The sequence below is a fragment of the Colossoma macropomum genome, unplaced genomic scaffold, assembly GCF_904425465.1.
Source record: "Colossoma macropomum unplaced genomic scaffold, Colossoma_macropomum, whole genome shotgun sequence".
NCBI classification, from domain to species: Eukaryota; Metazoa; Chordata; class Actinopteri; order Characiformes; family Serrasalmidae; genus Colossoma; species Colossoma macropomum.
In genome coordinates, this window is record NW_023494786.1 from 20,033,924 (window position 1) to 20,046,546 (window position 12,623).

General features: G+C 35.7%; 1 protein-coding gene across 1 annotated transcript; it reads right to left on the bottom strand.

Moving 5' to 3' along the window:
- Positions 1–6,556: 6,556 nt before the first annotated feature.
- cysltr2b (cysteinyl leukotriene receptor 2b) lies at positions 6,557–10,603 on the bottom strand. The gene is made up of 2 exons (XM_036563315.1): positions 9,651–10,603; positions 6,557–7,842 (listed from the first exon to the last, which is right to left on the bottom strand). Exons 1-2 carry the CDS (start codon positions 9,817–9,819, stop codon positions 6,803–6,805), a joined length of 1,209 nt encoding a protein of 402 aa, XP_036419208.1. The 5' UTR covers positions 9,820–10,603; the 3' UTR covers positions 6,557–6,802.
- Positions 10,604–12,623: the final 2,020 nt, after the last annotated feature.

The following is a 12,623-nucleotide window of genomic DNA, read 5'->3' on the forward strand; positions in this document are numbered from 1 at the left end:
GATAAAAATGTAACTAATTGAGAGTGGTACCTAAGCAGAAGCATACTGTTTTAAATCAGTCCTTTCCTAATATTCATTCCAGTTTACTTGTTTTCTTTATATAGTGCAGAAACTAATCATTCTGTTTATGATTAGGTTTCAGCCAACAGGCACTATCAATCGTGATATCAATACTGAATGGTCAATAAACATTAGAGAAAACAACTGTGAAGGGTAAAGCTACGGTAGTTAATCTACTCACCTTTAAGAAAAAGAGTGTAGTTCAGTTGTGAGTAAAATAGGTGCTATAATATTACCTACAAAATAAAGGAAATCCCCCTTGCAATTTCTCTAAGTTGACATTTAGACGTTTTTAAAAGAATTTTTAAACTAGCAAATGTGCACAAAAAGGTGAAAAATAAAAATGTTCATAGCCCCAACAGTGAGTGAACTATTTTTAATACATTCAAATGCAAACTAGATCACACTTACAAACAGCCCAAGCTGCCAGAAGTCAGAGAGATCATGGCTTCAGGACACTACAGCTCTGAATTACTGCGCACCAGTTTCATCATCATCATCAGGTGTGGCATTTGCCACTGTTGTAAATCCACAAAATACAAATAAAGCCATTAAAATATTTCTTTGTAGGCCAGTCCTCTTCAGAGTTAGAAGAGGACTAGCCTAAACCTATACTCACGTAAAAATATTAATACTTGGGTAAAATAATGACTCAAGTAAAAGTAAAAGTACTTTCCTGAATAATAACTTAAGCAGAAGTACAAAAGCAAGCCAAAAATCTACTCAAAGTGGAATGCCACCAGTTTTTCAAAAATTTTCCATAAGTCAATTCTTAAAACATAAACAAAGTCATTCAGAGTGGTTTGTTGTGAAATGCTCTGTTCTAGAGAAACTTACCAAGTCAGAATTGTTCACAGTAGTGATGAAAGGAACCAGATGTGAAGAGTTTAATGCCTCTAAAAGCTATATCACAAAAGTTAATACATGAAATGGTTATGAAAACGCTACCTGATGCCTGACACTATGAAGATTTTGAGAAAACTTTTAGTCTAGAATGTACTTAACCTCCATTAATAGAGATACATATAGGGCATCATAGGGTAGATTAGTCCCCAAAGACAGATGTAGCTTCACTGGTAGTTTTGGTTAGTGAATAAAATGGCTATATTTGTGTTGTAGACCTGGTTCATATCACCACCACTATGAAGAAATCTAAGTTTGTAAGTTTCTCTACAATGAACCATTTCACACCTCTGAGTGACTTTGTTTACATCTCAATGATTATGCATACATTTTGAAAAATCAGTGGAATTGCCCTTTAAGTACTGAGTAACTAATAAAATTGCAGTGGAATGTCTTACTACATGCAGCTACTATCAGCACAGGAACTGAAGTTAGGCACTATTCTTCTCTTTTTCAGATTCTTTTGGTCTAAAATAAAATGCTAAAGCTCAAAAGTCAGAGGTATGACCAATCACAAAGTGGTACAGATGTTGTTACCAACAATCCATTATGAAATTAAACCCAAAAAAGGAATTAGTAACTAAATATGAATGACTAAAATGTAAAAAGATTTCTTTACTCACTAATATACTTGAAAAAAAAGTAGGTACTCAGGAAAGTACAAATCAATCAATATTTTACTTAAGTAAATGTACTTGAGTACATGTAACTAGTTACTACCCACCTCTGGTCCTATCCCATGTCAGCTTTAAGCAGCTTTTTCAACTTCAATTAATATGCGGTATATTCAGACACTTAAATTGAAAGAACTGGTGAACAGAAAATATAGTATATATATTAGTAATTTGGATCTTCCTATGTAAAGTAGGCTTGCAGATCATTGTAAAATCCACTTATGTGGCCCAAAGAAAGCCTACATGTACACTTAAACGTTCCCATTTCCACCACAGGGGGCACAAGTCCATGTATTTATAGGTGATGCATGTGTTACAGAGAAAGCCCAGCAGATGGAGCTGCAAGTAAATACTTTGAAGTAAGCAATGTATAAACCTTTATTGGCCAGCCTCAAACACCACAGAGGATGTGCCTTCTAGGATTTATTTCAAAGCTTTAAAATGTATCAGGGTATAAGGTTATCTTTAAATTACTCCCCAAGCTTTGCCAAGCAACACATTAACAATTTTGTCAAAGGTGCTTATTGCATAATCCCAAAAAGGATCATGGCATGTATGTATACATTTTTGTCCTTTTTTAAAATCACATTATGTATACATATAGGTGCCACTATTACTTCTCATTGGCTTTAAAATGTTTGTTTTTTTAATCCCAGATGCTACTAACATTATTAATAGAAAAAAAGCTTTTTTGTGGACAGGCACTGGACATTAAAATCAAACGCTGAGACTTATTTTATGTAGGCTAGACAAACTATGTGTGTGCTTGTGCTATGTGTTTAATGTAACTTCATTCCTGGAGTGCATTTCCACAGTGCCTATGACCTTGCTAATTTCTTTATTAAAACAATGACATAGTCTCCTGTTATTACATATATCATATAATAATGAAGAATAAGGTTGTTGATTCTGAACCTGAGTCTAGTCCATGTTAACCAGTTTCAGTACTGTAAATAAGCCTCTGGCTTCACTACTTCACTATATTAGTTCTTCAACAGGCTGCTTTACAATAATGTTGATCTTATCTCACTAACTCTGTTTGTTTCCCCAACAAAATGGAAAGCAGTGGTTGTCATTACTATTCCTTTGATCAATGATGACCTTACCTTAGAGTTTTGCATGAATTTAATCACAACTATGTGTCATTTATGGCTACGTTTCTCAGACACAAACTGATCACAACGATACATTATGGTCAGGCTGTAGGTGAGGCACAAATACAGAACAAGTTAATCAGAGAAGGCTAGACACTTTCATGAATGCAAATTTGCATGCTAAGGCTAGGCTTTAGTAGTTGGGGGATTTTTACTTAATTCATATGAGATCATACAATCCCCATCACTTACAATTCCTACAAATTCTCTGTGAGTTGGGTTCTGACATCATGAGAATTCTACTTTTTTGTAAGCTGCTTTCCTTGTATCAGTGCAAACCCAAACTTTTTACTATACAATATAAATAGGTCAAGCTTGCATGATTAAAATATACTGATTTCACTGTTACTGCTTTCAGTTTTATGAGCCTGTTTTTTTTTCTGTTTGAAGATCGTTTTGCCTTTAGATTAGAATGTTATAACACACCCTAGGCTGGTAATATGTGAGAAACAAACAACATGCAAAAATGTCATTTAGTGTATACGCTTGTTGTATGCAACTTTGATAGGATTTCAATGTTTGAAGCTTAGACAATAAGTTTATTGTTTTTGGGACACTGGTATCCAAAATAATCTGCATTATAGAGATGAAACGGTTACCGGTTTCACGGTAAACCGCGGTAAAATTAATGACGGTTAGTAGTACCGTTTGAACTTTAAAGTATCGTTAAAACCGCGGTCGATTACCGCGGTGTGAAAACTCGGAGATTCGGAGATGTTTCAGCCTTCTAAGAAGACCAAGTCTGACGTTTGGTCATATTTTGGGTTTTATAAGGATGCAGAAGGAAAGTTAATTGAAGATGACCACCCTGTCTGCAGATGACCACCCTGTCTGCAGAACAGGCCGAAAGAAAACAGCGGCAAAAGGGAGCAACACATCCAACCTTACGAGTCATTTCGCGACCACCACCCGCTACTTTTTTTTCTGCAAGGTTAACTTTAACGGAGAAGTCTGTGGGGACTTCGAAATAGAAGAAATGTCATGGTTTGTGTAATTTTCCATTAAGACCCACCTCAGAATTGGTCGAGATTTAATTCTCTATGCAGGGAAATCCCTAGTTATTGTAATTATTATTATTATTATTAATAATAATAATAATAATAATAACTGTAATAATAATACATTTGCTATTCTTTTGTTTACAGAGTATTACAAGTATTGTAAGTAATACAAAAGTAATACTAAAAATGTATTGACCTTATTTTTTAATGTTTATGCAAACAGAAAGTGCATATTGCTGCCAATTCTATTTGTGTTAATATAAAAGTTGGTGAAAAGAGTTTCAGTTTGTGTATCAGTATTTATTTTTTTATTTATTTTACTTCTCAAAACATTTGAACAATATCGCGATAATACCGATAATCGTGATAATTTTGGTCATGATAATCGTGATATGAAATTTTAATATCGTTTCATCTCTACTGCTTTACAATAAAAAGTTTTGAACCACAGAGTATGTCAAAAATACAAGCACAACCTCTAGGCTGAACTACAAGCTCTACTTTTAAAGGAGCAGTGTGTGAGACCCCTGCCTCACCCATCCCTTTCCAAGCGTATAGTAGAACCTATGATGGCCATCAGATTTTCTGCCTTTGTCTGTCCCAATTTTGTTTTGCTTCTTCATATTTTCGCCTTTGGGATGACGAGAATTGACCCTCCCTCGCTTTTCTTGCGCTAAATAATAGGAATGATCCTCCATTTGTCAAAATTTGGGTTCTCAAACTTCTCACAACACAAAATGGTTAGCCAACACCGCCCCAACCACTGATTTTTCTTCTTTAGACGTCTTCCAGCCGGCGCTATAGTGCCACCAAATTCGATGTAAAAATGCGAAAGCCACTCTCTAGAGCCACCATTCTGGGCTACTGTAAAAAAATGGCAGCGCCTCTGTTGGACGAGGATCTGCTCACTATGTAGATATAAAGGGCTCATTCCAAGCGAACGAAAACAGAACAATTTGTAGTTACAGGACTGTACACTAATGAAAACATGGTTTTGTGTACTACATGCCATTTCTGTTAACAGATCCCCCTAAATCGTACACACTGCACCTTTAAGTGCCTCGTTTTAATATATAGTGCACCAACTGCAACATTTTATAAGGTCATTACAAGAACAGTAAGCATATTATTCCATTAAAAACAGTGAGAATGCATATTATACAATGTTAGGAGCTACAGAGTCATCAATACACTATTCAATAAAGGTGCAAAAAGAGGTTCTTTAGAGTGATGCCATAGAAGAAACCACTTTTACTTGCCTGAAAAGTCTTTCAATAGATGGATCTTTAAGGAACCACTTTTGTAAATGAGATGTAAAAAAACATTTAAAAGTTTAAAGAACCTCCATATAATGTAAAGGTTCTACACCAAGTCAAGATTTCTCCTAGATCTGTGCATCCGGGCCAAGGTGCATACTAGGTGAGATACACTAGGTGCATACAAGGTGAGAATACTTCTCCACTTTTAATAAAAAATAATAATGAATGTTCCTAAACATTTATTATTATTTTTTATTAAAAGTGGAGAAGTATTCTTTCCTCAATGCCATAGAATTACTACTTTTGAGTTTTCTTAACAGCTTCCTTTGTAGTCATCTTTACTAAGGTAAAGTTGTTTAACTAGCTTAGATTTTTTTGTTCATCCAGCTCTAGGCTGCAGTTAAAATCTGACAGATTAGTCGACTAGATGACTAATAAATCTAGTCTGTGCAGTGGGCAGCAGTCTAGACTAGTTGAGCACTGTGACTGAATACAGCTGTGGTAAAAACTGCAATGAACAGGCAGAAGGAAAAAATGGAAATTCTTTTTTTTCAGCTAAATACAAAGCCCAAAAAACTTAATCACTGTGAAAATAGTACACAAAATAAATTCAAATCCACTGCAAGCTGAGTAAAACTGTGTTGAAATACAGGCTCATAAGCCTGATTGAGTAGGTTTGGGATGTCATGAGTGTTTCCTGCTTCAGCGACTTGGCCTGTATCTCACTCTTTGAGGTTTACTGCTGCGTAGATGCAACTGCTTGCTACTAGCATTTAGTTTGATAAACAATTACTTGTTTCCCAGTGAAAGTTCTCTGTTAGAGATGAGTGTCTGAGAGCTGTGGTGATTTTAAACATGCAGCTTATATCAGACAGTCTGGGAAGAGAGTCCCAAACTTGCTTAAATACAACAAAAATTCTCTGCAGTGCACATCTCACATCTCTGACCCAGCCCCTGTTAGCAAGCTACAAACAAAATATGTAAAGATGTCCATCTTTTTCATTTGATAATGACGATTAGTTGACTAGTAAACATTAATACTCCTACAAACCCTAGCAGACAGTTTTATCCAGATTGACGTACAGTATAATAATGTTATCGAGGTATAACATAGAACATAACATTAGGAGTCTTGCCCAAAGACTCTTGGTACTTTTCCTTAACAGAGAATGAAAACACAGTATGCTGGGTGGAGGGCAGTAGTGTCACCCACTCGTCCATACCGACTGTTACCTAAAGCTCAGAAAAGCGATGTTGCTATTGTCATTTCTATTGAACAAGCACCATGTTGCAACAAGTATTTAATAGATAATTGGAGGGTTTAGATAACTCTAAAGTAGCGTCCCTAGGCAAGACCCCTAATGCTTAATTAGCTTACCGCTGTAACATGATTAGACTGAAAGATTTTCTGGATGAGAACATCAAACAAATCTCAACATTCCTAATGCATTATGTTAACTCAATATTTTGACTTTTCTCAACATATACTTTTTTAAAGTGTACCTACAATTCTATAACCAGGCTAAAAGGTTGTACTATGCTTTTACAAAGAAAATATTGTCATTTTGAATGCCTCAGAAAACTCTTTGATCCTAAAGATACAGACAAATGTTGAGTAGTTTGGACACAGTTCATAACGGCTGTCACGTTTCACTGGGCATAATGTTATTGGAAAACTCTGCTGCAAGTTCAGTCCCATCCTTGTCACTTTCGCCTGTAATTTTTCAGCTGTCACTCTAAGCATGGCCGTCTCACTGCTCTGCCCTTGTAGTATTTCTTGGGTCCTTATTCCTGTGATCAAGTCTTTTCCTTTGGGACCGTCTTCTCTTTTTCTTCCAGTAGCTCCAGAAGTTTTCTCCTACAAAGAAGTAGAGGACAGGGTCCAAGCAGCTGTTGCACGCTGCCAGGCAGAGCGTGACAACCGCGGCTTTTCTTATGAATGCAATGCGCTGGCATGAATCCCCATAACCGTTCTCGTGTACCTCTTTTTCAGCATCCAGAAAGACAGTGCGCACAACGTGATAAGGCAAGAAGCATACTAGAAAAATGAGAAGAACAATGATTACCAGAGAGCAAGATTTTTTATAGTGCGGTGCTTTTTTCCCTTGCACGTTCCGTAGCAATTTCCCAGCCACAATTATGTAAGAGAAAGAGATAACAATGAAGGGAAGAATGAAGCCCAAGCACAAAGCACCTTTGTTTAGAATGATAATGCTATTCACCAAAGACAAGTCCAGCTCCAGGCATTTGATGTTACCAGATGAATCCTGAGATGTTCCTGAAGCTAAAAGAGGGATGGAGGCTGAAGACACCAACAGCCAAACCAAGACACATACCAGCACAGCTCCTCGGCTATTCTGTAAGTGCATGTAACTGTATGGTCTGATAATGGCCACAAAGCGAACTACACTAAGCACCATTAAAAAATAAACACTGCCGTACATGTTAATGTAGAACACAAAAGCCATGATGCGACAAGTGATGTCTCCAAAGACCCAGTTGGAATCCAAAAGGTAGTAGACAGCTCGGAATGGCAGCGAACACACCAACATCAGGTCTGATATGAGGAGGTTCAGCATGAAGAGGTTGACTGGAGTGAAGGTCTTCACTGTCCTCCTCACACCAATGAAGAAACATAATGACACAAGGTTTCCAATTAGTCCAATTAAGAAGATAGATAGATAGGCAGCTGGGTAGACAGTGCGTTTGAAGTCACTGACTGAGCAGTTACACTCAACTGTAGTGGTGAGATTTAGACACATCTTAGTCATCGTAGCTCCTTTGTGTAATTCTGTGAAGATAAATGGAATCAGATTACAAACAAGCTGAGATATCAGAACAAAACATCTACTGAGTTACCAGGATCTTTTACCAGGAGGATTTTTGCCCCAAACAAGCAAACAGCAATTAGCAAATGTCTTATTTTTCTTTTGCCTCATCTGTGTTGCAATTTTATGGTGTAAATAACATGAGCCACAAATACTCGTCCTGTATTTGAAAGCTGCTGCTACACCACCATACCAAATCATGCTATACCAAAATGTCATAGCATAGTTATACGATTCATTGCACTAAACAGCCAGTTGCCTCCTACTTTCAATGTAGCTCTTTATTTGATTCATGTTAATTAAATAAGCAAATGATTTTTCACTTGAATGCCTATTTGGCCCATCAAAGAGCAAATAATGTCATTTATTTTTGTGTTATGATTCTGGATTCAATAGAAAGTACTGTAAATGTGTGTAAATGTATGAACTTTGGGTTAAAAAGGTTAATAAAATCAGCCATTGGCTTATTTGGTTGTAATCGACCATGATCAGTCATAATCGGTGCATCCCTACTTATTAAAATTATTATTTATGTATCAACCATAATGCATTACATTCTATTCATAAGAAAGTGTTACCTAGATCTGTCCTATAAAATGTGTTTAAATGGAAATGGTAGACACTTGATCATTTGCTATAATGTCTTATTGTGAACATTATTTAGAATAAGTAGAAATGGGCCATTTTTGATTTGGGGATGTTTTAATGTTCTTCTTATACTGGTTGCATGGTACATCTAAAAAGACTTTAAATGTTCAATAAATCTAGTATAATATCACAAACCTCACAGAGAAATACACATTAAACAATATTAATAAACACAGGATTTATAGACAAGTTTCAGATTTCTGTTTTGGTGTGATGCTTAATCAGTAGTGAGCCATTCATGTGCTGAGACACTGAAAACTGTGAAAATGCTGGTACCCTCTGACCTATTTTTAAAATGCTTAGGCATGTTTTAAGTACTGAAAAACTGATGAAGATAAAGACTGGTATGTGGAACAGTGGTAAAAGGGTTTTCATTGTCCTCTACAGATGCAAAGTAAAGAAGTTGTTTTTGTTGGTTCTTAATGTCTATAATGTTTATTCTAGGCAGCACATACATTCCTTTCTGAGGATTCATCAGTCTGAGATCTTAAAAAGGAAACATACACAATAATCAATGTTTCTGAGCTTCAAATATAAGATGAGAAACTGTAATACATGAAAGTGTTGTCAAATACAAAGCATCTATTTCATTTACATGTGTGTACAATTGCTATTTTGTAAATAATATGTTTTAATATTACACAGTTGTATGTAAAAGTCTGAACACCCCCCCCAGTCAAATTACAGGTTTTGTTCATTTTCTAAGTTTTCTAACATTTCACAGGAAACAAACTTAAATATGGCATTTTCTGCCCATTTTAGTGCACAATTCCTATTTCTATGTGACTTTAACATACTTGCAAAACCAACCATGAAATATAAAACGTGCCATAACTTTTGCCAAGTCCTCATTTTATGTTTTAAATTTCCCCAAATATGTTAAATGCAGCAAATTAACAGTAATTCTACATGAAAATGCAGAAGTGTGTTCTCTGTAGAGGATATCTTATTTTCTTATTTTCTTTTAGAAAATCCACCAAACCTCATTTGAGCATACTTAATTATTGGCTACTGTGTTATATTCTTAGTTCCTCTTCATTTATTGTGATGTTCATGCAAAAATGTGCACCACCTACAAAAGCAATCTAAATCCTAAAACAGGTACAGTAGAAAACATGCTTACCTGTTAAGTGCAGCAAAATCTTGATGCTTGCATTCCAATCTGAAAGAGGATTAACTCTGGGAATTTGAGTTGAAGTACAGAGTAGTGAAAGTGACCACAAGCAGCAGCTTCTTTCTTTGCTGTTGGCGGAGGCTCTGTTACATTTTCCTAGCCATAAGCCCCACCCCATCAACTGCACACGCTGAACCAACTGTTCTTTTGTAACATGGTAATTGTTCAAACAACAGCCTGAAAAATGTATTGTAACCAAGAATCTGTTCTATTAAAAACAGTATGCATGATGTTTCCATTATAGATACATAATAAACTGTGCTTTTCACTGGTCTGGGAGTTAAGTAGAATATGTTCAAAATGTACTTCAAAAAATAATAAAAACTGTATTTTTAATGAATGCTAGTATGAATACTACAATAATCCTATCTGTAGTAATTATTAGCTGTTACTTGCAGCGCTGACATTATGTAATTTCCTTGGAAAGAGTTAAAATATTCACATCCGGCGCCAGTATGAGACTTCTGCCTATAAAAGGTGTCCATGAATCACACATGTTCAAGCTTGCTTAGGAATGCTGCTTTTCTTTTCCACCACCTGAAGCTGTGATACTGGATATCTACACCTTTCTGTCTCTCTGTCTCTCTCTCTCTCTTTCTCTCTTTCTCTCTCTCTCTCTCTTTCTCTCTTTCTCTCTCTCTCTCTCTCTCTCTCTCTCTCTCTTTCTCTCTCTCTCTCTCTCTCTCTCTCTCTCTCTCTCTCTCTCTCTCTTTCTAAAACAAGCTCAGAAAGCTGTGACCATACATGTGCTGGTTTTGGCTCTAAGACAAATTGCATTGTTGGAGGACGATGTGGAGCTGTATACACAAGACTTTGTTTTAGATGCATTGAGTGTACACAGTGCCTTGTAAAAGTTTTCACTCACACACGTTATTAACATTTTCTGTATTTCAAATGAAGCTGATTGTCAATCAGTATTTTTATTGTGAACTCATACGCTCCAGCTCTGAATTGTCAAAGCCAAATAAGTGACTTATCCAGATAAACTGAAAAAGAAAAACTGGAAGATATTTGCATAAGTATTCAACCCAAATGGAAGCCCCAAAGTTACACAGATGGAAAAACAAGGACAACCTGGATATCATTTCTTTCATAAGCTACATTTTCTAGATAAAAAGTACAAAAAAGGAGATGCAATAATTTATAGAACATATCACGAACGTTAAAGAGGAAGTCATAAAAAGGCATAAATTAGGGCACAAAATAACACCAAAAGTGACCTCCTGAACCCTGATTGGAAAAATATGTATAAGTATAATGCATAATCCAAAAAAATCTTGATAATGTTGACTACTTTTGCGTGGCACTGTAGTACATAGGGATATCTGTGTTTACAAAAATAGAAATAGTATTTATACTATGGAAAATACAGATTTTGTGTACATAATATATTTACTTGAATATGATTTGTATTTAACTGACTATTTTTCTTTTTAACTTTACTTTTCTCAAAACTGAATGCAGCCTGAGTTAAAAATATAATGAACTCTGTGTAAGACTGGCCTGCTTGGAAGGCAAGATAAAAGCTGTAAATGTGGGAAAATATTTTGTTGCCAGCTGAGACCAAAATAGAGATGTTTGGCTGTGTAGCGCTGTGTAGGCCATAAACAGTTGGAATCAGGAGTACTGTGCATCAGCAGAGATTGTGCTTAATCTTGTGAACAAAGGGGGTATAAGTGGAGCAAAACACTACATGAGAAACCTGTTTCAGTCTGCCAAGAAACTGAAGCATGGGAGAAGTTTCACCTCTCAGCATGATGATGATCCCAAGCACAAGGTCAAGGCAGCATCTGGGACTGGCCCCCAAACATCCAGGTCACTGCTGTAAGCTCAGTCTCACTGAGAATCTGTGACACTTTTTGAAAATGGGTCACGATCAGTCGTTAACTGTGTGCATACTTACCCCAAAAGACTGCTTTTTCAGCACAAGAACACTCTGCCAAACATGTTTGAGTGAGCTTATGTACTAAAAACAGTCATTAGTCATTTTTACACGGAAAGAGTTTAAATATTCTTCTCTGAGACACTGTTTTGCTGTTTTGGGGGTGGAATACTTTTGCAAGGCATTGGTAGAATCTCTAATTTATTGATGTTGGAATGAGGTTAGTGTTAAAAGCGGAAATGGCATTTAGACTGCTAGAAAAGAAACAATTACACACAGGCTACATTAGCTACTGAATTTGTATTCATATATTGTATGAATATGTGAATATATGAGTTAGCTATTGAATGAATTTGTATTCATATAATGTACGAATAATTGTGCATTTACTTGACATGCTGGCAGCCTCAGCAGAGTGCCTAAGATAATGATGAATCATTCCACCTTAAATGGTGTAGCAGTAGCATTCACAGTGCCAAATAAGAGGCCAATTTCAGCCTCATACTAACATATATGAAAGTGTAAAAAGGTTAGCAGAAAAAGGGACTAAAACTACATTTGATAAACCAAAGAGGTGCATGCAGATGCCCAAGCCAACCTACATGAAAAATATATGGACGTATTTTTTTTTATATTTGAAATACATTTCAAATATGTTGCAATCCAGGCAGAAACACATTCCAAACACTAAAATGTATTTCAGAATATATTGCAATGTATTTTAAAATATTTGATATCTTGTTTATTTGACATAACTTTTGTATGAGTGCTGTCTTGCTGCATATGTACATAGTTCATGCAAAGTACAGTGCACAACACAGAAGTTAGTGCCAATCATTCAGTTCATGTATATTTAGTTATATCTGTAATGTTTGTTAAAACTACATGCAATTAAAAAAATATATAATACAACAAGTACAAATAAATGCATTTTAAAAATATATTAAACAAATTCATTTTTGCCATTGCAAAAGTGTATTTGATAAATACGTTTAGAATGTATGTTTTTTTCCATATGGGAAAAAAGTGTTTTGGGCTTT

Coding starts and splice junctions, on each gene's coding strand:
- cysltr2b (XM_036563315.1), bottom strand. CDS start 9,819: ATGGGGTGGGGCTTATGGCTAGGAAAATGTAACAGAGCCTCCGCCAAC. Junction 7,843..9,650: donor GATTTTGCTGCACTTAACAG/GTAAGCATGTTT, acceptor TTATCTTCACAG/AATTACACAAAGGAGCTACG.